This window comes from Impatiens glandulifera, chromosome 2 (genome assembly GCF_907164915.1).
Source record: "Impatiens glandulifera chromosome 2, dImpGla2.1, whole genome shotgun sequence".
In the NCBI taxonomy this organism is placed as follows: domain Eukaryota; kingdom Viridiplantae; phylum Streptophyta; class Magnoliopsida; order Ericales; family Balsaminaceae; genus Impatiens; species Impatiens glandulifera.
The window spans coordinates 47985992-48012863 of NC_061863.1; the positions used below are offsets into that span (position 1 = coordinate 47985992).

General features: G+C 28.5%; 3 protein-coding genes across 3 annotated transcripts; 1 reads left to right on the plus strand and 2 right to left on the minus strand.

The window, feature by feature from the left end:
• Positions 1–7277: 7277 nt before the first annotated feature.
• LOC124926596 lies at positions 7278–9155 on the minus strand. The gene is made up of 9 exons (XM_047466847.1): positions 8933–9155; positions 8642–8858; positions 8527–8579; positions 8307–8343; positions 8166–8222; positions 7995–8099; positions 7780–7924; positions 7629–7708; positions 7278–7544 (listed from the first exon to the last, which is right to left on the minus strand). Exons 1-9 carry the CDS (start codon positions 9028–9030, stop codon positions 7479–7481), a joined length of 858 nt encoding a protein of 285 aa, XP_047322803.1. The 5' UTR covers positions 9031–9155; the 3' UTR covers positions 7278–7478.
• A 2511-nt stretch (positions 9156–11666) lies between these two features.
• Positions 11667–13086, minus strand: LOC124926714. Its single transcript, XM_047466995.1, has 2 exons — positions 12662–13086; positions 11667–12378 (listed from the first exon to the last, which is right to left on the minus strand). Exons 1-2 carry the CDS (start codon positions 12964–12966, stop codon positions 11874–11876), a joined length of 810 nt encoding a protein of 269 aa, XP_047322951.1. The 5' UTR covers positions 12967–13086; the 3' UTR covers positions 11667–11873.
• Positions 13087–18333: 5247 nt separating this feature from the next.
• Positions 18334–25269, plus strand: LOC124926022 (tubulin--tyrosine ligase-like protein 12). The gene is made up of 15 exons (XM_047466177.1): positions 18334–18710; positions 18967–19215; positions 19717–19841; positions 19943–20159; positions 20371–20493; positions 20565–20821; positions 21546–21653; positions 21869–22010; positions 22109–22274; positions 22751–22908; positions 23014–23337; positions 23464–23538; positions 24222–24291; positions 24382–24539; positions 24969–25269. The coding sequence occupies exons 1-15, from the start codon at positions 18435–18437 to the stop codon at positions 25116–25118; spliced, it is 2598 nt and encodes an 865-aa protein (XP_047322133.1). The 5' UTR covers positions 18334–18434; the 3' UTR covers positions 25119–25269.
• The last annotated feature ends 1603 nt before the right edge of the window (positions 25270–26872 follow it).

Below are 26872 nucleotides of genomic sequence, written 5' to 3' on the forward strand. Positions count from 1 at the left end.
AATCAAATAAAATTTTTGATGCTCTTGAATTGGTCAAAATGAACAGCTAGTGTTCTTGTTTTGGTATCAATCAAATATATATGTGATTTAGGAAAGATATTGCATAGCTCCTTTCACTTCAAAGCAACTTTAATATCAAAACTCAAATTTTGATCACAAATTGTTTTGAACAAATTGATCATCCAGGTCGATCCATACCTTAAGATGATGATAAATCTGTTCCTAGGAGCTTTGTGAAGCTACCCAAGCTCTTGGAGCAAAGAATCGGGGCTAAAAAATAGTTTTTAAAATTGTGTTCTTGGTGTTCTTGATGACCGAGAATCCTCGATTCTGACCAAGACCAAGGACCAATAAAAACAAGCAATGACCGAGACATAAGACTGGTGTTCTTGAGTTAGGACCGAGACCTGTGACCGATGTTCTTGAGCAAGAATCAAGAAATCCGACCGAGGATTCTAACCTATAACCGAGAGGTCCGACCTATGACTAATTAGATTCGAACATAGGACCGAGAGGTCTAACTTGGGAGCGAGACTCCTAGAACCCGAGACCAAGAAATCCAAACCTGGGACCAAGAATCCCAAACCCGGGATCGAGCCTCTTGAAACCAAGGATCGAGGATCTTAACCCCGAACTAGCCCCTGACCGAGAAGTTTATACACCTCGATCGAGAAACCTAGTCCCAAGCTAGTCCATGACCGATAGGTTTTTACACTTACACCGGTAAGATTAGCTAAGGACCGAGCATCCTTAGCACCTCGACCGAGAGACTCCGGTACTCAGATCGAGAGCTCCCGAGCCCAGATTGAGGGTCTCTGAACCCCAACCAATAAAGCTGAACCCGAACCTGCCTATTTAGTTCAACTTTTTAAAATCCAAAATTATTTTTATAATTCTGGTATTTCAAATCATATTCTAAAAAATTGAAAATGCATTCTAAATATTTTTGGGATATTTTTACAAAAAACTTTCAAATAAAGCCTTGTTTGGTATTTATTTTTAAACTCTAATGCCTTTAAAAATGACTGATATTCTTAAAGTATTTTTACATTAGTTATCATCTGCAACAAGTAACAACATTTAAATATTGATGTTTTAATACTTTAAATAACGTTAAACCTAAAAGAATGACTAGGACCGAAAAAATAATTGGTTAAAACTAAAACATGATACAACCAATTTTTAAAAGTCAACTTTATAAGTAAAGACCGTCTTCGGATGGGTACCGAGGATGAAGCTTGAAAGCTTATTCCCGAGTATCACCAAACTTCAAACCAAAAAAGAAACTTTGGTATAAAATATGTTTGTATACGTACACCTTTTTATTAATTTTTTTAAAATCAATTGACGACTATATCTTCAAATAAATAATATTTTTTAAAATTAATTATGTTTAATTAATTTAAACCGGATTTCAAATCAAGTCGTCATTTATTTCTTATAAATTCCCAAATTGTTAAATTTTGAATAAAAAATAATTATTTTTTTATTAAATATTTTTAAAAATAAATATTTTATTTTAAAAGATGCATAACACAAACTAATATTAAAAACATCCAATCTTAAGCTACCTTAAGATCCCCGTATTGCTACGTTTCCTCCAAACACTTACTAAACTATGGGAAGTAAAGGGATTTTTCTGGAATTACAAAGTGATTTACTAAATAGATATATAGTTTTAAAATAGATTCAATTTTATGAGAAAATGTCTAAGTTATAGGCCAAGACCTTCAGACTGCTACTAATTTTGAATGGCTGTCATTTTTTTTTATATTTTAGTAATCTTGCTTACATTATATTATGTCTATTCAGAATTAATATTTGAATAAAAACCCTTAAATTGAATAGATTGTGTTTTAAAAAATAAAGTAAAAAATACCAAAACAATTAATTTTGTTTAGGGCCAATTTTTTTATAGCAAATTTTTTATTCATATTTTTTGAATAAATAAATAAAATAATAATATAATAAATAAATAAAATAATTAAATAATAAATCAATTATTTTTTATTTCTTTTTGTCTTTATATATTTATTATTTAATTATTTGCTTTGTTTATTTATTCAAAAAATATGAATAAAAAAGCTGTTATTATAATATTATTATTTTCTGTTATTTTATTAAAAATTATCTGGGCTTAGGTAAATCATAAGCAAAATTACTTTTCTGGTATTTTTTAAACACTCATTAAAGTCTATTTTCTAAAATACTAAGAATTTATCCCTAATATTTAAACAGATAAGAATCTATCGTTTCAATTTGAACGAAAATATTTATATGTGATTTAAAAAAATGATTAAGGTTGGATATATAATCTATTTAAATAACTTAACAAATCAAATATGCACTCAAAATATATTAAATTAATTTGAAATTAATATTATATAGATATTTAGTACTTAAATTTGTTCAACTAATTATTTAAAAAATATTTTAAATATGTCAAATATATATATATATATATATTGTCAAATATTTAAACAAATTATGATTTAAAAAAAAAAAATACTATATATGATTACTATGTTTTGCATAACCTCACCTCTTTTCACTGTACGTACCAATTAAAATACATTAATAAGGTTTAAACTCTATACCATAATATATATTAACATCATATTTAACTAATTAAATTATATTAATTTTGTTAATAAGAATATACAATTATTGTATTTATTCAATGTAATTATTAAAAAAAAAAAATAGATTTTTTTTTTATATGTAGTACCTCAAACTTCATTATCCCTAGCATGTGTGTCCTAATTTACTAGATGAGAATAATAAAGTTCTCTTAATTTAGAATAATATATATAATAATTAGGACACATTAGGTTTGGTCCAAACGTCATAAATAAGTTAGTTGCAATGACATATATATATATATATATATATAATAAATTGAATCAAAGCAAACAAATATTTGATGTATATTTGAAAGGGACTAAAGCAATAGAAATTTAATTTTTAATTAGCTAGCTAAGCTAGGTCATCATATATCATGAACATTTAATGTGCTGCTGTCGTCTCACATGCTTGGACTGCTACTAATTATTTTATATTAGTACTGGCTTTATTATATTTAGTTAAAATTTATTCATAGGACTTAGGAATCACAATCCGTACCCATACACATGATAGCCGGAGTATTTTGTTTTGTGTTTCATAATTTAAATCAAGCTTGGGTCGAGATAGTAAAATTGAATTACCATCGTCTACATTAGGTTCGGAAATTAGTATGATTCATAATAGGTTCGAAATCCATACCTAATTCATATATTAAAAACAAATACAAAATTGAAGAAAAAAATATCATAATATCGAATATTTGAAATATTCGTCCAAGATCGGGTACTCAAATGATTGGGGATGAAAATTGAATACGAGGAACTATTGAAATAAAAATCTTGTCCCTAGCCAATGTTGATCAATTTTTATATACGAGTGACATTATTTTGCATGCCACCATGATCAACTTTGTTTTTATTGTACCAAATGCGCTTATAATTAGGCTTTGTTTTCTAATGGTTTCGAACTTATTTAATGAGTCTGGTAGTAGAAGACGAAGCCAAATACAAAAACTATAGGCAGACCCATATAAATATTTCCATATGCTAAGATTCAAATAGAAGAAGAGGAAATTGGCAATTTGTTTAATTTCGTGCAATTGTCACTTTGTTTGTCTCCTAATTAAGCAATTAATTAATTGATCATCAAGCATAAAAGAGTTGTAAAGTACAAACTTTATGTCCCTCATAATAATTACACTATTATTGGACCTATCTCAAAATTAATATTTTAATATATATATATATATATATATATATATATATATATATATATATATATATATATAAACATTTTAAATAAAGATTTAAATTTGTAAAAATATATCATACAAACCCCTTTAATGAATGAAAACATACAAAAGTTTGGATAATTGAATCAATCAAATGTAAGGAGGCTATTAATAATGAATTTTATAAAATTTGTAAATCAAACTCAAATATATGTATCATTTTTGTAGCTAGTTAAATCTTTCATTAATATTTAGTTATATAATTCAAACATAATCTTCAAACTTTAGTACTTTTGTCATCTCTTCCCAGTTTTATTTATGAGTAATTATAGGTAACGAGAATTTAGGGCCGCAAAAGTCCGCAAAGAATATTCCCTTTAAACACCGAATATTCTCTCTCCTCTTATTAATTAATTTCTAACTCTATATCTACTAACTAATTTATCCATATTCTCGCGATTAATTATTTCACTCATTTCTTTAATATTTATTATCTCTCATTTAAATTTATGGTAAAATAAAACATGTGTTGTATTTATTAATTAATTTTTTCTTTAAACCCTAATCTCTAACTCTTAAACCCTAAATCCTAAGTCATAAATCCTAAACTCTAAACCTTAAATCCTAAACCCTAACTCTAAACCCTAAACTCTCCTTTTATTTATTCTTTATGCCCTCTTTTTTCTTTTTCTTATTATTTTTTTCTATTGACTTATTAATATTTTTTTTAGTTTTATTATTGATAAATGTTTATCTAATATTTATATTCTCACGATTAATTATTTTCTAATTAATTATTTTTTTGATAAATTCATAATTCAACTAAATAAAAATAAGAGATATTATTTAGGGTTTAAAATTTAGGGTTTAGAATTTAGGGTTTAGAGTTTATGATTTAAATAAATTAATTAGAGATAGAGAGATAAATTAATTAATTAGTGAGAGAAAGAGAGATAAATTAATTAATTCGTAAAGACATAAAGATAAATTAATTAATAAGAGGAGTTAGAAATTAATTAATAAGAGGAGAGAATATTCGGTGTTTAAAGGGAATATTCTATTTTCCCGGACTTTCGCAATCCCAGATTCTCGTTCTATATCATTACTCTTTATTTATATATCAATTTGTAAATGATTATTCTTATATATATGGATTCAAATTAGATTACTTTTTAAGATGATCTAGATTGTTTTCAAATATTTTTAGAAATTAGTAAATAAACAGAAAGACAAAAATAATTTTTTGTTAAATTTTTTTAAAAAAAAATAAAGATATTTATAAATAGGACAATTATTGAGCTGGCTTGTTAGGTTAGAAAATGTGTACAAAAATAAAAGCAAAATAATACAACATGTGGTGGAGCAGCCGTCCAAACATGGCTTTCAATGTGGTGTCCCATTTTGACCAATTGTATTTGGTCCTCTCCTCTTAGTTAGCCTCCTTAAGGTCTGTTTATATTAGATCTCATATGACTACAGAAGAAAAATAATGCTATAATATTATTTATGGAATCATCTAAGATCAAATTTTACAATATAATAGTCTAATTAAATTATTTGGCTTAAGATTAGTGCCATCATAATCAATCTATAATAGTTTTGTTATTTAATAACAATTATATATGATTTTGCTTAATATATGCTCTTAAATATGTCTACGTATAAGGATTTCAACCGGATTAACCGGTTAATTGGTTCTAATTAAGTTTATTTTTAACTCTTATATTACAAACCGGTTAACCGACCGATATTGGTATCGATTTTACCGGTTCTGATTGGTTAATCAGGTTTAACCGGAAATTGGTAATTCAATTTTTTAAAATTAAATATTAGATTGTTTGCGCCGTCCTATTATGGTATTCTCCTTCATCTATGTTATATTATATTATATTATTGTTATATATTATAATATATTTCATAGATATATTGAAGAATATTTTGTTTTTTTTGGAAATTATTTTAAAGTATGTTATAATATATTATATTATTATAACAATATAAAAATATTTTAAAAATCTTGTTATATAAATTTTAAAAAATATTCTTTATAAAATTTATAATTTAATATTTAAAAATAAATAATATATAAATTATTAAATATTATTTATAATATTAATATTTATAAAATAACTAATATAAATTATAATATATAATTAAATTATTATCGGTTTACCGATTAAACAGCTAAAAAAAATAGTTCAACTAAATACCGAACTGTTTAACTAGTAAAAGAACCGGTTAATTATAACGGTTAAAATCGATTAACTGGTGAAATGAAATTGGTAAACTATCGGTTCAATTATTAATTTTTTGATTTTATTTTTTAAGTCTTACATATGGCCGTGTTTGATTTGTATCATTTTTTAAAATAATTTAAAAAAAAAAATTGAATGGAAGTAGGCCATGAATGTTATTCTAGTTCTCTTTAATTAAAAAAAAAATCATAAATCACTAATTTAGTTTAAATGATAAAAATTATTTCTAAAAAAATTAAAAATCACGAGTTTACTCTTAGAACACTTTAAAGTTCGATTGATAGTAATGGTTACAGTTTAAAAAAAAAAACTTAAATAGTATTAATATGTAATGATAACCTAATTTATTTTTTAAAATAAAATATATTTTTAGTATTTTAGTTAATAAATTAATGTTTATGTGACTTATAAGAGGGTAATAAAATAATATTTGATTATAATTCAACTTTTTGAAAAATATAATAAAATAAGGTTGACTTATCATCCATATACATTTAGATGGCCAAAATGGGAAAAAATCAACACAAGTATAAGTTTTTGTTTATCCCAATTTATTTTCTTAGGCGGCTAACATTACTCAATTTTAATCATAGTGTTTTTAGTGACCAATTTAACTCGTTAATGTAGCTCAAGTGACAAGAATAGTTTTTAAGAAACCAAATGACACGGGTTTTATTCCTACTTAAACGTCTTAAGTTTAAGTGAAAGACATAAATGTGGATTTTTTTTTAAAATAAATAAATGGTATTAATATATAATATTAAAATAATTTATTTTTTAAAATAAAATATATTTTAATCATAAATGAAGTGATTATGTGATATTTAATTATAGTCTATTTTTTTTAAAAAAAAAATACAACAAAATAGACTTATCATCAATATACATTTAGATGACTAAAATTGAGAAAAATTAACACTAAGTATAAGTGTTTTTATTCTTAGGCGGCCAACATGATGAACGTTTTTAATGAAAAATTGATAAGAATCTTAAGAATGACTCAATCTTCGTTAATGATAAATGGATAAGACTCTTAAGAATGATTCAATCTTGATTAGATGGAGGAGAAACACTCTAAATTGAACAGTTATATATTATTTGGTGATGAAAAGTTAGATAAGCTATGATTCATTGTAAGGCTTTTATTTATTTTATTCTCATAGTGATGTTATTGATTTGAATGAATGAATGTCATTAAATAATAATACAAAGTGACACCCTGATTTGAATGAATGAATGTCATTAATTATTCTTGAACTATTTCTTTGTGAGAAAAACTCTACACCTGTTTTGCAGCATCTTCACATCTTTATACTTGTTTACCTTTAGTATATACACTCTGAATAGGCTATTGATTTCGTTCATGATGAACTGTTTGAATTTCTTCTATACATGGACTACATATATATATTCCTATCAGATGATGTCTATAACTGCAAGCAAAGCAAGTAAGTTTGCTCTTTCTCCAATTGAGATGTCGCCATTTCAACTACCTGTGTCAAGAAATTGAAAGAAACCATCTTAGAAATAGATAATTTAACATAACTAGACTTGGAAACGCGATATGTATCGATCACCTTGAAACCCATCTTTTCATAAAGATCACGAGCAGGTTGGTTTTTTCTATGCACATGCATGTATACTTGTTGAATGGTACCTGAAAAAAAGGTAAGAAATTAGAATCATGTTACATGTAACTAATTAAGTTGTTCCATTCTTTTTTTTTACCATTTTCTCTAGCAAGTTGAACTGCAAAAGGAACCATGTTGCTAGCAATACCCTGGCGACGAGCTGATTTGGCTACACATACGTTTGCAATATAACCATATTGAATGCCGTTATTCATGTTGCAGAAAACAGAAGCTTCTCGTTCCTGCATTAATCAATGATTTATTTGAAAAAACGTCTAACTTTTGAAAAAACAAAACAGAAAACAGATTTACCCCGGGGAAGGTTTCTCCAGGCAACAAGGAACGGATGTTCAAGTCTAAGGTTCCTACAACACTCTTCAAAACACTTTGTTTAACATTTCCTTCACTCTTCTTAACCTGTTAATGCAACAACTTAAGAAAAATTCTTTCAATTGGGCTTGGTAAATGGCTTGAATCACTTACAGCTACAATGCAGGAAGATTTAGACCCCTTTTGTCTCCTTTTCAATGCATTAAATTCCTTTTTAGACAAAAAAAATCAAGAACAATACTAAGAATCATTGTCTTGATAAATTATTTGTACACAATTGTTGTTAAATTTTACCTGCTCTGCGAATTTCTTCTTGCAGCTGTTAACATATCTGTAAGTAAAGTAATAAGAGATAAAGGATCAGAACAGTCTTTTTTGAGAATTTCAATCTTTACCCATGATTTTTTATTTGATTTGATTCATCTTTGCTCTAATCAATAATGTGTTTAATTAGTTAAAATTGAATTGGAATTGATAATAGAAGTGGACAAAAGACATAGTTTTTATTACCAACCTTCCATTTGTCTTATCTTCCCAATGAGTTTCTGCTCTTAGCCAAGCTGCAGTCTGCCACATAACCACCACAAATTAAGGATTGAATCAAATTAAACTGAAAACTACTAACCGACCCAATACTCTTCATCCACAATTGCTTCTCGTGTGACAAAGCGACCGAAATCATATCCACTCTTTTGGACCAATTCTTCATTTGGTGTCTGTAGCCTATCGAACCTTAGAACACCTGAACTTGCGGTTTCAGATGGGGAAATTGTGAACTTTAGTGGCTCCTTTAAAATAGGTTTGATTTGTTCAGGTGTTTGTAGCAAAGACTTGGTTTTCATGGCCCTGTTGATTAGAATAAGAAACCATATGATTAGTTGTAGACTACTGTAATCTGTAGTAGATAAATTGAAACTTACAATCTGCAGGGGGCAAATGTTGTTTTGTTGCTGCTGCAGCTAATTCCATGGCTGGAAAGATTGACAAAATTAGGCCTTTGGATTGCGACAAACGCCATTGTTGAATCTCCCCAAAAGAATGGAAGTTCTGCCTTTGGCTAGAGAGCAGAAACTGAATTATCTACCTGGAAAGGAATCAAAATGAGTTATTTTTTTCTTTGTTATCAGAAGAAGATATAATAAATGATGTGTTTATTTAGTTGGCAGATAAATATGGTTGAATATGGCTGTCAATATTTTGGACAAAAGTCTCAACTAATACAATAATGCACTTATTTATTAAATCATTAGAAGGATGTGAGACTGTGAGTCAGTCAATTGCCTTATTTTGATATTTTTAACTCTTATGTTATATTTAAAAAAATAAATAAATATAAAACATTATATTATTTTAACTAATTAAAAAACCAAAACTGTAAAAAAATTTTATCAAATACATTTTTTTTAAACCCAAACATCAAACAAGCTGCAAGATGTATTTTATTTTAAATCTGGGTAACTAAGTTAGAATTATAAAAAGTTTAGTATTAATATATATAAAAAGTTTTTTTTGAAATAAATAAATAAGAGATATTTTAATATTTAATTAATAAAGTACTTATTTGATTAATAAAAAATAATTAAAATAAGTTATTTGAATTTAATTTGTTTAATTATTAAACTATTTTTTATAATTTAAATTTAAAATTAATAAAAATAAAGTAGAAATATTTTAATATTTTAATTAATAAAATAAATGATTTGATAATAGTATTATAAAGAAATAATTTATTAAAAATATATATCCAAAAAAAAACTCAATTTAAATAATATTTATCAAAAACAATAATAATAGGATAATTTAATAATTTGATAATTAATTTTAAAAAATAGTGGCATAAAAATTCTTTTTGCACATGAATATAACTTTACCTTTATGACAAGAAAAGATAGATAAAGAGAAAGAAAGACAAGGGAAGGGAGAGATATAAAAGATAGATAAGATAGATAAAGAAAGCTTAGGTTGGGTAGGGATCCTGTGTAGGGGATCCCTTAAACCCAAAGAAAGCCCTCCAAAACCAGATAAGTCTCCCTTGTTTCCTTCCTTGTCTTTCTTGAGAAAAAGGGTTTCTCAAAGAGAGCACACAGATTTTATAGATGAAAATTTGAAAAAAAGGAAAAAAAAAAAAAGGGTTGTTAGTAGGTATTTGGACATCATTCATTTTGAGATGAAAATATGTGGTACCCATTAGGCCACATATAATAGAGATCTCTTTAATTTAGACCATCTCATTTATGAGATTTTTGTCCTTTTTTGTCTTTTGACTTATTTTGGATAACCACTAGATTTATATGCCACGTGTATTGAGATAATGTTAATCCCGAGTTTAGCGTCACATTGGATTCTTTTTTGGTTATTTTTGTGATTATTAATTAATTCATGTTTAATTGACTATCTTATCTCTTTCTTATTTTAACTTAGCTGGCTTATTCATGATGTCTTGAGATAAGATATCATGTTTCAAGGAATCATATCACATTATATTTTCTTGTTGTAGTGATTCATGTTTGATTTTAAGGTTATTTTAAAATAATTTTGATAAAAAAGTGTTTTTTTAATAATTAATAGGTTGTAATTATTTAAAACAAATCATTTCTAAGGCTTGTTTGATGTTTTTTTTATGAGTTTTTACTAGATAAAGTGGATTATTTATTTATTTTGATTAGATTATTAAAATATTATTTTATATGAATATAAATTTTATAAAGGAAAGTTAATTTTATGTTTGGATTATAGATTTGAATAATTTTATTATAAATTAAATAATGAAGAAAATAAATTGGAAGTGATTTTGTAAGGAAGGAAGAAAAAAACTTACATCAAACAAGAGAAGTAATATAAACTTGGTTGATAAATAAGATGTATTTGGAATAATCCAATTTCTGTAAAAAAAAAAATTGAGTGGATTTTTTTTTTTTTTTTTTGGAATTATTGATTTTTAAATGATTAAAAAATCCTTTATCTTTAATATTTATTAAAAAAATGAAAAAAAATATATCTTATTTATTGATTCAAATAATTTGATTAATAAAATTATATATATATATATATATTTCATTATTTTCATCAAAAACTTAATATATTTTGACATCAAAACCTAATATATTTTAATTCCTTGTTAATAATAAGAGTCGACTTAAGATACTAAAATATTCACGGTTGAATTTACGGATAATGTTAATTCTCCTTTAATTCAAACAAAAAAATTATTTAACAAAAAAAATTAATTGTTTATTTAAATTAAAATCATGAATATTTGATATTATAAAATATAAAATATAAAGTAATGATAATTTATCTTATTAGAATATTATATATATGTGATTTAAATTATTAAATGACTACTCTTGCATATTAACATTTTAAAATGATCCCTTGATGCGTTATAACCTTTTCAATTTCCTTTGATTGCAATAATACAACCAAGAAATCTATGAAAAAATGGTGTATGTTAAGTAAATCAATATCAAGTCTTTCATCAGGTAAATCATACAAATAACAAAAACCCTTTTGATTTTTGCTTGTTAATATTTGAATTTAATCCAAATAACAAAAACATTAAACAATTCCTTAAGGCTTAGCCTATGTTATATCATCTTTCCTATGTAAAAACAAAACATACTAATAATAATAAGCCACAAAAAAAACAAAGGATTGTAGAATGCAATGAAACTATGTTAATTACTTTAGTACTCTACTAAATTCTCTTCTTGTTCTTACATGATGTGCTCAAACTTCAAACTAGTACAATGAGCAGAGAACAAAAACATGTAGCCATGAATTTCTTAATTCCTTTTAACTAAGCAAAACTATATCTCAAAAGAAAAAGACAACCTGAGGAGGGATTGATTCATTCATTCTTCAACGAAATTGAGCCGCAATACTTGTAAACTTAACATTGATTTCATTGTTTTTCTTCATATCCGAGCAGGTTATTGCAGCGGCAGCAGCATTCATGTCACCAGAACATTGCAGATCAGACAGGGAGAAAGACCGCCATGGAGAGAAACTGGGCAGAGCTGAAGGCATAGATGATTCGATGTTGGGTAATTTCCTATTTTGTGGAGGGGGGGGAGGTGGTCGAGATCGAACAGGGGTTGGTGAATGTTCTCCAGAACCATTCATTCTTAATGCTAATCCCATATGATTTCTGTTAGCAGGTTTCTTCAATAATCCACCTTCATTAGTCCTAGATGATTTTTGACTGTTCTTGTCGAAGAAAATGCTATGTGCAAGCAAGTTTTTGCGTTTCCTAGTGAATGCATTCTCGGGTTTGACAATGTCTTTAATGGAGGAAGAACAAGCAGCAACTTCCAGACTTGTATAGGATTTTGATTTCCCATTATAGAACTTTGACACACCTCTCCTACAAAAAAAAAACAGTTAGGGTTAGGGTTAAGAGTTGGACCAACAGTAATACTTCAACAGTATGGGGCTTTTGATAAATTCAGAGAAATAATAACCAATCCCTCATTTCTAGACACCAATTCAATTCATCTAACAGATCAAATAATCTCAAATCGTTACCAATTTGATCATTTCCAATTCTAAAATCCAACCAATGCCTAACAGACCAATTAAGAACAGTGAAACCCTAACAGTTCAGATAATCAATCAACAAACCCTAGGGAAATAACAAGAGATCTTACTTGATCGGCAAGACTTCCTCCAAAACTTCCAAAGCATCCAAAGGTCCTTTAAACGAACTCTGAACTTCTGAATCTCGCTCTTCATCAGAGCAATCGCTGTTCTCTCCAATCGAAGAAGAACTAGTTGAATCAACATCATCTTCTCCTCCTCGAACTTCAACCGAATCCTTCACCGACATTCGATGATCCCCTGTAAAGATCCCGAATACCGATCTCCCTGTCTCCGGCGAACCATATACGGTTCCATGATGCATCCCCGGCCGTTCGATCCGGCTTATTGTAACGCTCTCTAACGCGATCGACATAATTGAGTAAGATCGTCAAAAAACAGACATGCATATATATATATATACACGTATATATGTATAAGCAGGCGGTTTTAGTGAGAGAAAATGTAGAGAGAGAAAGAGGAGTTAATTGTTTATCTGGTAAGGATAAAAAAGAATAAGGTAAGGAAGACGACGACGGACGGCTTCATCCTTATCCTCTCCTTCTTATGAAATAAATAATAATTAAATAATAATAATAAATAATAATATATTATCTTGAGAAAGAGTTTATATACTCTGTATCTCAGCGTGATCTTGAAAGGTTGTGCTCCGTAATTATAGGCCGTTGGATGATGATCAAGGATCTTTAACAAGTTGACGTGGCGTGTTTTACGGTGAAAGATATTTGGTGGGACCCAGTAAAAGTGGTCTAACATCTTTCAGGATTTGGTTGGTCAAAACGATTTTTTTTTTTTTAAGAGAGAGTGACAGCGCTGTGAGATTAGCGTGACAGGTGCTTTTGGTGGCGAAACGCCGCCGTTCGTCGAATATTCCAAATATATATCCTCTATTTCAGCAGCTCCCTCCATAACCTTGGGCTAATTTTTATGGCCCGACAGAGTCCAGCCCAATACTTTTTTCCATTAAAGATTAATCATTCTCATTACAACTAACTAGTTATTTAGAAAAAAGAACTTAGTAAAGGAAAGAATATATTACATAAATATTAAATCAAATAAATTATGAGAAGTCAAACTTATTACAAAATTATTAAAATAAATTATATATTTTATTTTATTAAGAGTATATTAAGTAAATATTAAAATAAAATATATCAAAAATAAAATGAAAATAACTAGAAGTAAAATTTATTAAAATAAAAATATATTAAATATGTATTTTATTTGAATGTTTATGAAATATATTATATTATGTATTTTATTTTTATATTTATTTAATTTAATTATTAAATTAATATGATTAATTTTATCATGATATATTTATAAAATTAAATAATTTATAAAGATAAATAGTTTGTAAATTATAATGAAAAAATAAATTATTAAAATATGTTGTTGACCAGCTGTTCGACCGCGAAGGATCCATGGTCTTTCCAAATTCATACTTAATAGGTAAAACTTATATGTTTAAAACAACTAATTCGTTTGTCCGATTCGTATTAAATTTAAATTAAATTTATCAAGTTTTTAATTCAAATCATTTTACTAATTAATACGGATTGGATATAGATAGGATTAAATATGGTTTGGACAATCCAAACTAAAATATTTATATATTTATAAATGTCAACTTGAAATTATTCAATAATTTTAAATTAATGAATTATTCAAATCAAATCTGTAATCCAAACCATTTTACTAATTAATACGGATCGAATATAGATAGGACTAAATATGGTTTGGACAATCTAAACTAAAAAATATTTATATATTTATAAATGTCAACTTGAAATTATTCAATAATTTAGATTAATTGAATTATTCAAATCAAATTTGAATTAAACTCAATCCAAATCAAAATAGTTTATCTAATTTTGTAATTCGAATTCTGTTCGGATTAATCCGTTGAATACTAACCTCTTCGATTAAGAAAATTTAATTACTTCATTTATTTTATTATTTAATGTTTAATACGGTTTAATTATATAAAAAATAGTATTAAAGTTTTAATATTATAATTAATTTTATTTATAATTTGAATCTTTAAAAAAATATTATTAAACGATACAAAAATAAGTATAAAAAATATATTATATTGAGGTGTAACATAATTTAAAGAAAAATAAATTAAAAATAAATTTTTATTTAAATAGTTTGGATAATTTGAATAAACCTAATCAAATCTGAATTTAATTTAATACGGACTCAATCCATCTCAGTCAAATCTAAAATATCTTATCCAAATTAGGATTTTAAATTCAAATCTAATTGGATTTCGAATTAACCCACATAATATTTGCCTTAAACTCTTTTTAGAAGTCAAAATTATTCAACATGTGAAGGTTGAGAGATAAATATATATATTTTGAAAATTTTTGACCTGTTGTTGTCAAATGTATTTCTGTGCAGTTTTGAAGGATGTAAGAGTAAATTTCATGGCTAAATTGGTTTTTTCTATGATTAATAGAGCTTTTACGAATCTACTCTTATAAAACTATTTGAATAATTTATAAAATTATTTAATTTGATTAAAATATTAGTATATAATGATAAATTTTTATTTTTTAAATGAATTGAAAAATATGATTGATAAAAATTAAAAAATATAAATAAAATAGTTGATTTTTTAAAATTATTTGAAAAATCTCAAACTGAATAAAACTGATTTGTTATTGAATTTTGCTAATAATTCAGGGAGTAGGGGTGATATTGAAGAATATACTCTTACAAAACTATTTGAATAATTTATAAAAATTATTTAATTTGACAAGGAATTAATTTAAAATATTAATATATAATGATAAATTTTTTATTTTTAAATGAATTAAGATAATTGATCAAAAATATAAATAAAGTTGTTGATATTTTAAAATTATTTGAACATTTTCAACTTAATATATAAACTTATTTGTTATTGAATTTTACTAATAATTCAGGAAGGAAGTAGGGGATGATGTTGAAGAGAAGATTGAGGATGATACCATGAAGATTTGAGACTTTCCATAGCAAATTCCAAGGCTACCATCAGCATTAGAGATTTTATTAATACAGTGATATGTAAATGGACTAATTCAGAATTCAGAATTCGGTGGTGGATAAACTTAAAAAAAAAATTAAGTTAAGTTTAAATAAAAAACGGGAAAAATTTGAATAAAACGAGTAAATAAATGTAAATTTACTATTTTTTTAATAATTAAATAAACAAAATAGTGAATTTTATTGATTTTTTTTTTAAAATTAGGTGGTAATGTCATATTTTAACCATAAAAAATAAAAATAAAATATTTTAGGGTGAGCTTCAGCCCACCCGAACCCATATATAGATTCGTCCCTAGATATGCACATGACTAAAAAGTTAAAATCCGATTTAAACGAATAGACCAAAATTTGCCAAAAATACCGGATTGAAGACCGAAACAATTTCCAAAACATTGAAAAAAAACATATAGGCTTAGAAAGATAACGAAAGATGTGAGATGAATGAAGAATGCATTTTTAGAGTTTGGTAAGAGTTAATTAAATAGATTTGAATTTATTTAAAAAGTATTGATGAGTCATGATTTTTATAAAGTTTGAATTTATTTTTGATAAAAAATTAATTTAAAATATAATTAAAAAATATAAGTTATTTTAATATTTAAATTAATGAATTAAGTGATCTAATCATCAATTGATGATAGGGTAAATGAAATTATATTTGATTATGGTTAATATATATATATATATATATATATATATATAAAATGATGCTTAATTTTTAAAGTGTCAGTGTCGAGAGCCGTGCTTAATTTGGATATATATGTGATAGTAAATTGATACTTGAGTCGGATTGTGAGTTGACCCGCCCATAACTTAAAACGGTTAAAAATAAAATTAAAAATGCTATATGTATGTTTCGAACTTGCAACTCAACAAAACAAGTACAACCCTTTAACCAACTAAACTAATATATATATATATATATATATATATATATATATATATATATATATATATATATATATATATATATATATATATATATATATATATGCTTAATTTTTAAAGTGTCCGAATTGTCGCGTCGAAAACTGTGGTTAATTTGGATATATATGTGAGAGTAAATTGTTACTTGAGTCGAATTGTGAGTTGACCCGCTCATAACCTTAAAACGGTTAATAATAAAATTAAAAATGCTATATGTATATTTTGAACTTGCAACCTAATAAAACAAGTATAACATTTTAACCAACTAGACTAATAACACTTTATATTTTAAATTCAACATCAAATTTGATGAACGCGAGACATTTTAACTATAGAAGTTCAACTTTTTAACTAACTAATATATATATATATATAATGATAAATTTAAAGTGTCTCTGCAATGAATATTTGAGTCGGATTTTGGGTTGACCCACTTATAAATTTAAAACGGTTAAAAATAAAATTAAAAATGGTATCACATTTATATCATTACTTGTGTAAATGCACGAAATACATGCTAGTTTGTTTAATGTTTAAATATAGAGGAGTGATAGATTTGAGAGAGAAAATGGACACCACCATATTTCTTCTCCTAAATTCACTCCTCAATCCTTTATCTTAAATATATTAAATAATATTTAATATATTTCAATTATTAAACTTCTATAAATTTAATTTTGATATAAATTGTTACTAAAATTATCATAATACCATCCTGACTTATTTTGAGCAATAATTAGGAAATTATAGTGAAAAATTTAAATAAAATTTGACAATATATTTTTTTTTTGTATGAGATATAAAATTAAATAAAGAAAATACATAAGAAATGAAATGTAGAAGTAATGATATGAGTAGGAGGAAAATAAAATGGAGGGAAAGGGTATAGTTTATAGACCTCCTCCTTATTCTCTCTCTATGTAACACCGCCGAAATTGGACCGCCGAAATTGGAGTGTTAAAAACATAAAAACGTTTCGAAAACGTGTTAAATGTGTCAAATATGTGGAAAAATTATTAAACGTGCAAAAACGTGAAAACATGTTAAAAATGTGGTAAATTTGTCAAAAACGTAAAAAAACGTATTAAACGTGTCAAAACGTGTTAAAAATATGATAAATGTGTTTAATGTGTTAAAAACGTGTTAAATGTGTTAAAAACGTGAGTCAAAAATATCTTAAACGTGCCAAATATGTGAAAAACTTATTAAACGTGCTAAAACGTGCAAAATGTGTCAAAATGTAAAAAACGTGTTAAACGTATCAAAAACATGTTAAACGTGTTAAAAACGTAAAAATCGTGTTAAACGTGTCAAAGACGTGAAAAACGTGTTAAATGTGTCAAAAACGTGTTGAATGTGCAAAAAAAACATGAAAATATGTTAAACGTGTGAAAAAAGTGTTAAACGTATTAAACACGTGTTTAATGTGTAAAAAATGTGTTAAACATGTCAAAAACGTGAACTATCAAATTACACTATAATGAAATTCTTAATATTAAAGTGTCTAACAAACAAAAGAATTGTAATTGGACCCTCTAATTTTAATTCCAATGCCAATTCTAGAGTTAACCAACCCACCTTAAATTGATATAATTTCTTACTAAAATTATCATAACAGCATCCTGACTTATTTCGAACAATAATTAGGAAATTATAGTGAAAAATTCAAGTAAAATTTGATTAAATAAAGAAAATTCATAATTAAGAAATGTAGAAATGATATGAGTAGGAGGAAAATAAAATGGAGGGAAAGGGTATAGTCTATAGACCTCCTCCTCATTCTCTCTCTCTCTATATGTAACACCGCCGAAATTGGAGTGTTGTTGAGCATCGCCGTCAATCTTAATCATTTCCGAAATGACTACCGGAGATAGAATCCGAACTCTAGACGACTTCGTTAAAGTACACGGCCTCCTGTTAGCGGCGGCTGGGATTCCCCAGGCTCTATACGGCCAACTCTTCGAAAAGCTATCCACAGATACATTTGATGGCGGTAACTTCTTTCAGGTCGAACCGTCCGATGACGGTCGGCATAGGCGCCTCATCCTTACTTCCTCTCACATGGAGAAAGAATCATGTGTCTTCCTCGTCGACCATGCCTGGACCTTTCGTCTTTCCGATGCTCGCAAACAGGTATACAAATTACATACTACTTCTCTGATGTTGAAACTATCTGAAATGATTTGAGGTTTCTACCGATGTTAAGTTTAATTGAAATTTGGAAATCTGATTATCATCCTAGATTAGTTTGACATGTGGCTATTACTGATAGGATTTTGTCTAACTTTGAGTGGATTGGCTATAAAATGATAGTAATAATGTTACGTGTAAATGTATTTTGGGAGTTGTAAGTTTGTGATCTGATGTTTGTTTCTGAGTGACATTGTAGCTGGAGGAAGTGCCTGCTCTGGTTGAGAGGATGGCTGCGTTGATGTGTGTTGATATTGACTTGAAAGAAAAGGAGGATTCAGCTGAAGGTTCACATGAGGATGGTATTAAAATGAATGTTGGTGAAATAGTGGAGAATGAAATTCAACAAGCGAAAGAGAAAGGTGATACTGTGAAATGGTTGGAGCTGGAGGACCTTGACATTGATGACGCAATGCTTTTATCTCTTGATTTGCCTAGCAAATTTCCAGTATGTTCTATCCAGTGGAGTTAATTTTTTTTTTTTACAAGTCTGATTGGCATGGGTACATATACTGTCATGTCTTTCAATTTTCATCCAATTGGTGATCATTTCCAATACATGATGGATTATATGTGCTTGTAGGCTTGTAGCACAGAATTCTTGATAATTACATGTGCATGATCCTACTGTCAAATGCATTATGATGCCTATTAAGAGGACTTGCTTTCACACCAAACACAATTTTCCCTCTTTTGGTGTTAATCTACACTGTTAAGTGGGAGTTCTTTTTTAATACCTCTTCAGTGATGACTTGTATTAGCTTAATACATTAATTCAATGTCACCCTTTTGAATGCATTAATAATCATATCGTAGAAGGCCCATCAACAATGGCATTTAAATTTCTTATCGACATGACATTATATTTAGTTTTTAGCATTTTGCAACTTTGTAATTCTCCATGTATTTTAAAGGTTACATTGTTTTTCAATTGTTGTTTTTGTGCTAGAGTTTGATTGCATTAAGCTTATGTGGAAACAAACTTGAGAACTGGGAAGAAGTTACCAAGGTTGTTACCAAGTTCAGGCACCTTAAGGCACTTTGGCTGAACAACAACCCAATTTTACAGAACAGGTGAACCTCTTAATCTGTGGAAGATTGTTGTTACTGTGTTCATTTTTCATGCAAATACTCTAACTGCTAATCAAGATTGGACTTGATTATTTTGTTTGTAGTGAAAGTGACAAGTCTGATATAATTCTTCAAGCTTGCCCAACATTGGAGATCTACAATTCACATTTCACCTACAACTTTGGTGTTTGGGCATTAGGATTTTGTGGAGGAATATTCAATAAGGATAATCCAGGCTATTTGAGTTACACTGATGACCAATTAGAGACTGTTACCTCTGTCGACATTTCAAATAGAGATATTCACAAATTGATCAATACGGTGAGGAATAACAACCAGATATCTTTTCCCTTTATAGCCTATTGGATTCTTTTATACTGTTTATGGGTCTTCCTTCCTTCATGTAAATATCTTGTCCATTTGTTCTTAAAGCTAAGTTTTTGACATTTATTAGGGTCGGTACTGGTTAGTAGAGCATTTGATCATCATGGATCAATGCTACTTCATAACCTTTTCTTTTCTTTTTTTCCAGGCATTTCTACCTGCTGAACTACCATCTCTCTCATATCTGAATATTCGAGGAAACCCATTGCAAGAAAACAAGGAAGAATTGTTGGAGATGCTAAAGAGTTTTCCTTGTTTAAGTGCTCTGGAGGTATACTACCCTGAACTAGCTTTTCTGCATGTAGATGTCCTTAGATACTGATGATAAATTTCATGGAACAGGTAGATATTCCAGGACCTCTAGGAGAAAGTGCTTTAGGGATTCTTGAATCACTCCCCAGGCTTTGTCAACTGAATGGCGTTGATTCATCAAAGATATTAGAATCAGAAAAGCATGTGGTTGACTCTGCACTTCAACTGCGTTATCCTGAATGGAAACCAGATGAACCTCTAGTTGATCGGGTTATGAATGCAATGTGGTTATATTTGATGACATATAGACTAGCAGATGAAGAGAAGATTGATGAAACTTCTGTATGGTACGTACATGCAAGCTTGATTCTTTTCTGCTTCTTTTTCTTCTTCTTTCTGTTTTGTTTTATTCTTGCCCATAATGTTTGGAGAATGTATGGTGGAAGATAATTGATGTGAAATAACAGCATCCAAAAGGATTCTTTTTACTTTTTCAAAATTTTGAAGTTGCACAAAGCAATAAAGCAGCAATAGAATATTATGCTTGTTTTTCCATTTATAGAAACTTCTTGTCTGTATCTTGTGTAGTCAATATGGGTTTATAGTAGTGTAGCAACTAGCAAGTGGTACAAGAAGCCTGAAATCATAATAGACGACCATTCTTTTTGTAGCCTTATTTGATCTAGAGTCATTTGAATAACCATGTTATTTTCAAATAAACTTGTTTGATGCAGATTATTGAAAATCAGATTATATGGGGTTACTTAGGTAAAAGACATTAGGGGTATATAATATATATAAAACAATATAATTTTTTTAAACAAAGGTACTTTAGTATTTTGTTTGATGATTTGAATGAAGTGATTCATGAGTATATTGTTGATTGGATAATGAGTTTTTCGTCTAAATAATCCACATCAGACAAGACAGTATTGGATATGTTGCTTTCTATGAAGTTAAATAAAATCAATATTTATGATATTGATGTACTTCTCTGGAGAAGTAGACCTACAATGCACTTGTTTCCTTTTGTTATACACTTCAAATGATGACGATTGATATGGTGGCTAGGTACGTAATGGATGAGCTAGGTTCTGCTTTGCAGCACAGTGATGTGCCGAACTTTCATGTTTCTCCTTTCCTCTACATGCCAGATGGTAAATTGGAATCTGCCATCAGGTACTTTTTCTGTCCTTCTCTTGGCCTTATACTTGTTAAAAAATTTCTTTCGTTCTTATTACAACATTATATGTATATTCCATCAAGTATGGACATATATTGTGTTTGAATGTCTAAATTGCAGTATTTACTAATCATAGCATTTTTTTAGACAATCTTGTTCTTTATTAATTGCCTTCTACTTCTTGTTAAACTAATTAATTGACATTTTTCAGCTTTTCTCTTCTATGGCCAACAAGAAATGTGTATAAAGGTGACGAGTGTACTCGTGATTTCCTTTTTGGTATTGGTGAAGAAAAGCAACGCTCTGCCAGACTTACTGCTTGGTTCCTTACTCCTGAAAATTATTTCATAAAGGTAAAATTGTCAGAATTTTGTTTCAACTGTTCTTCGTAGGCTTGAATAAACAAATTATATAATTACCTTTGCTGGGATCAATTCACATGATTCTTCAGGAATACGAGAATCACATGCGGAACTTGAATTCCAACACATTCACCCCTCCGCCCTTGAAGGAGCTCAAATCTAGCAGTTTGCTTCCTAGTGATGGAAGTGTTTTACGTGTCTACTCCGATATCCCTCAAGTAGAAGAATATTTGAGTCGTCCAGAGTTCAAAATAAGTAAGTCTCTCAAATTCAAGTGGAAGTGGGTGTGTTTTTTCAAGTATACATTCCATTAAGAGTTTGTTTGATGTGTGTTATTTGACATTATTTTCAAATAACTCACTATCTACTCATCAATCACATTATTCAAATCATAAATCAAAATACCCTCTATTTTTTATTAAAAATTGATATGTTATACCCCTATGTCTTTTTATTCCAATAACTTAATAACCCCCATTAACCTTATTCTTCATAACCTACATCAAACAGATTTATTTGAACCAATTATCAAACAAGGCTAAGTTTCTTGACTATCTATTTTAAGATGCTTCAGGTCCATATGCTATCCAGTAGTTCTCTTAAAAAAAATTATGCATCACTAGGAACTACTATACCTTAATCTAACTGCATTTATTAATGTCTCAAGAAGTTAGTTTCCAGAACTGATAATGTATGCCGTGATGGTGAAACAATCTGTGCTCTAATTGCAGCTGACGACCCTAAGGATGCGAATATAATATGGACATGCATGCAGGTGGATGAGGACATGAAGAAGTATGCTGGTTTGACTGAGCGTCAATTCATAAATCAATTTCCTTTTGAGGCTTCCATTGTCATGAAGCATCATTTGGCTGAAACTGTCCAGAAGGTTATGATTGCTTATCCCGATTATTCTTTGAAGAATCTAGTAAAAAAAAAAGTTTATTTTACTGTTTTTATGTTGGAACTGTTTCTGAATATTTATTTCCATCAGGCACTTGGATGTCCAGATTGGATTCAACCAACCTACAATCTCGAAACTCATCTTACTCAACTCATTGGTGATTATTTTGTTCGCCAAAGGGATGGACTTGACAATCTATGGATCTTAAAACCATGGAATATGGCGAGAACTCTTGATACCTCTATTACTGAAAACATATCTGCTGTCATCCGTTTAATAGAGACTGGTCCAAAAATAAGTCAAAAATACATTGAACATCCTGCTCTGTTCAGGGGGAGAAAATTTGATCTTCGTTACATTGTCTTGGTCCGCAGCATGGATCCATTGGATATATACCTTGCTGATATTTTCTGGGTATGAATATTTCCATAATTTTTTTATTTTTTTATTTTACTAACATGATATAATAGCTACTTTATGCATAGATTTATTAGTGATGTACCTTGAAATGATGTTATTAAAAGTTTAATTGCTTCACAGGCTAGGCTGGCAAATAATGCATACTCTCTAGACAAGAACAGTTTTTCCGAGTATGAGACTCATTTTACTGTAATGGTATGTTTCACTTTCCAATTTTAGGTAGTTCTTGTGCCCCTCCTTTGCTACACATATAGCCTATTTGAAAATTAGTATTTTTTTGTTTGTCAAAATCTGTCTCACTGGAACATTGTCAAAATTAAAATTGGAAGTGGTTTCTTTTTGTCATCTGGGATAAGATTTTCTGTGGATCATGATCATGATTTATAGTGTAATTTTTTTGTGCTCCATTTGATATACAAATTGATTTCTTGATGGTAGTTTTACTTTTTGCTTCATTTGGTATATACCGTAAGCAGATTATTCTTGAAACCATTATCATATTTGACAAACATAACAAATGTAGATTTTACAGATAATGATCAACATAAAAAATATTTGTAACAAAACAGTTTATTTTCTTAATGATTATCCAAATTGGCAAATTATAGTGTAACTTTTTGCTTCATTTATTTAGTATAGAGATTTTTTCTTGAATATGATTAGATTGATTTTTTTAGATCATTGTGATTTTTGACAAACATAACAAATGTAATGCAACTTTTTGCTTCGTCTGGCATATTAGCCAGTATAATTTTTAAGATCATGATAATTTTCTCTTAATTTCTAGTTTATTTTTTCTGTTAATTTCATAGAATGAGATGTACACTATTAAACTTGATAGACTCATTTTCTTCTGTAATACCTTTGATGACGTACAGAACTACAGAGGAACATTGAATCACATGAACACTGCAGATTTTGTTAGGGCATTTGAACAAGAGCATCAAGGTATATTTTATTCTTGGAACCATTAGCAATTTATCTTGCCTTTTCAAAAAAAATAAAATAAGAAGAATTACTCTTTTTTTCACATTGCAGTTAAATGGTTGGAGATTCATGTGAGAATTAAAAAGATGATGAAAGCTTTGTTTGAGTCAGCTGCTTTTGTCCATCCCGAGATGCACAATCCTATGTCCAGGGCAATGTATGGAGTGGATGTAATGCTTGACTGCAATTTCCAACCAAAGTTGTTGGAGGTATCCATTTTCTTTTATCCCAAAGGGATTTAGGAGATAGATTGATGTCTATTTATTATCTAGATACACAAATATAATTATTATTTTTAGTATGAACTTTAGAGAAACAAAAATGAAAAGTATTTTCAAATGGGACTAATTGACCTAATTTGAAAACACTTTTGTTTATACCTCTTGATTCAGTATAGAACTAGAAACCTACTGCCAATAACTTTCGAACTAAGTATGGTTTTCAAATGTAATCCCATCTCGATTCACATCCATAAAAAAATGTTTCCAGATGGGAAAAAGTATCTCATTCAAATGTTGAATTAGACATATATTTATAGATTTGTTGACATTTTCTTGAATTGAGTCTATTGTAAATATGTTTGTGTCTCCAATTTGATAATTCTTTGGTGGCTGTTTATTTATTCTTGTGCTATTTAGGTGACATACTGCCCTGATTGTACAAGAGCATGCAAGTATGACATGGAAAATGTCTTCAAGGAAGGAGAGATAGTCAAGGGCAGCGAGTTCTATAATTTTGTTTTCGGATGCCTATTTCTTAATGAGACAACACATGTATCTGCAGTTTAATCGACTTACTACCCTTTTCTAACGGTTAGTTGAACTCTGTAATTTCTTGGTTATTCTTCCTCATTTGCAGCAAATTTTATCACATTATTGTAAGAATCTGATTTATTTGCATACTTTGTTCAATTTTGTAATAGAGAGTTCCAACCCATAATGTGCCTAATAGTTGTGTTCATTTAATGTTTCCTTTGTACACAAACAACCATTGACGAAGGGTTTTATTCTATATAATAAAGGTCTCTACCTACCGGACCTTAATCTCTGAGAACAATGATTGCAAGAGTTAAAGACCGAATTCAGAAGGAGGATAGTAGTGAAGAGATAGATAAATTGGACGGGAATTCTATCAAACCCACTGAGACCTTTGAGACCGTGAGATCTAAAACTAATCTGTTTATATGTTTACCGGTAGTCTTCTTTTTTTTGTTATGCTTTTCTTTTTATCAATCCCTGGACTTTTCTTTGGCCCATGTACTTGGCCACCTCATCCAAGTGGGAATCTAAGAGACATATATCATCATTTGGATTCGTCACCATTTATGTACGTTGAATGATTAAGAGCATAACTCACATTTCTTTTACCTCACATTTCTTTTACCTGATTTATGAATATCCGGCATTCCTTATCTTCCCCGGCGAGTTGTTCGAGTTCTCTTATCAACGCTCCTCTTAAACGTATCATTTGATATAGAGTCGTCGTTCCTTACTATGGTCGAAACGAGACATCAATTGGATAACGAATTTGTGCGTATGTTCAAAGGCTCGAGAAAGTACAAAATGGATGGAAAGCAAGATTGGGTCCATTGAAGAACAATTACATATTTTATTGCGGATATTCGGATGATTCAGCGAGTTCTTCCTAGAGACAGACAATATGTTCCCGCAACACGACTGACGAAAGTGGATATTTCAAAATTTGATTGGGTGGACACGAAATGGTGAATTATTTCGGCTGAACAGTTTTTCAGGGTGGATCGCACCATATATGCTACTAAGGTAGAGATAGCCCCGATTCATTTTTTACACTAGAACGTGGTCAACTTAAACTTACCTGGCCAAATCACTCTAAACCTCATCAGCCCAATTACACTCTAAACCTCATCAGTTCAATTACTCATATTCGATGGCTCTTAATCATAACACAAGATAGAGGTACATGCATTAAATGGATCTCAAAATTCTAGATAAACATAGGAAGAAAGGCTTGGGTTACGTACATGATAAAAAAAGTATGATAGTAAACATAGGAAGAAAGGCTTGGGTTACGTTCATGATAAAAAAGTATGATAGTAATCATAGGTTCATGATAAAAAAAAGTATGATAGTAATCATATGTGTAATACCAAATTGTTCATGATTATGAGCAAATTAGAAAATATAATCCCTCCATTTCTATCCAAAAACTCTGAAAGTATCAGAAAAAATGGACTCCTACCTATTACTATCTTAATTGATACAGATAGTTACTCATAATTTCATTAACAACAGAATTTTAAAAAATATTAATTACCCAATTTTATACATCACTAACTTACTGAGCATATAAGTGGAAGTTGTTGTAAAGGTTTAAAATGGACTATGAAGTAGAAAGAGTTTTAAGCTGACATGAAGGTATTTACCATGTTCGACTATGATGTGGTTTTGAGCATAGAATGGTTAATTACTTTGGGACCTCCTTCTTAGGATTTTGAACGGATTACACCCATATATAAGAATTTGCCTAACTTATTAGCATATGACAATAAGGCAGCCATGAT

What these genes read in the sequence shown, in the direction of transcription:
- LOC124926596 (XM_047466847.1), bottom strand. Translation starts at nt 9,030, where the DNA reads ATGGCGTTTGTCGCAATCCAAAGGCCTAATTTTGTCAATCTTTCCAGC. An exon ending in TTGTGGATGAAGAGTATTGG is followed by an intron (nt 8,580 to 8,641) that starts GTCGGTTAGTAG and finishes GTTATGTGGCAG; the next exon opens with ACTGCAGCTTGGCTAAGAGC. An exon ending in AGAAGAAATTCGCAGAGCAG is followed by an intron (nt 8,223 to 8,306) that starts GTAAAATTTAAC and finishes TTGTCTAAAAAG; the next exon opens with GAATTTAATGCATTGAAAAG.
- LOC124926714 (XM_047466995.1), bottom strand. Translation starts at nt 12,966, where the DNA reads ATGTCGATCGCGTTAGAGAGCGTTACAATAAGCCGGATCGAACGGCCG. An exon ending in GAGGAAGTCTTGCCGATCAA is followed by an intron (nt 12,379 to 12,661) that starts GTAAGATCTCTT and finishes TTTTTTTTGTAG; the next exon opens with GAGAGGTGTGTCAAAGTTCT.
- LOC124926022 (XM_047466177.1), top strand. Translation starts at nt 18,435, where the DNA reads ATGACTACCGGAGATAGAATCCGAACTCTAGACGACTTCGTTAAAGTA. An exon ending in TTTCCGATGCTCGCAAACAG is followed by an intron (nt 18,711 to 18,966) that starts GTATACAAATTA and finishes GTGACATTGTAG; the next exon opens with CTGGAGGAAGTGCCTGCTCT. An exon ending in TCGTCCAGAGTTCAAAATAA is followed by an intron (nt 22,275 to 22,750) that starts GTAAGTCTCTCA and finishes CTCTAATTGCAG; the next exon opens with CTGACGACCCTAAGGATGCG.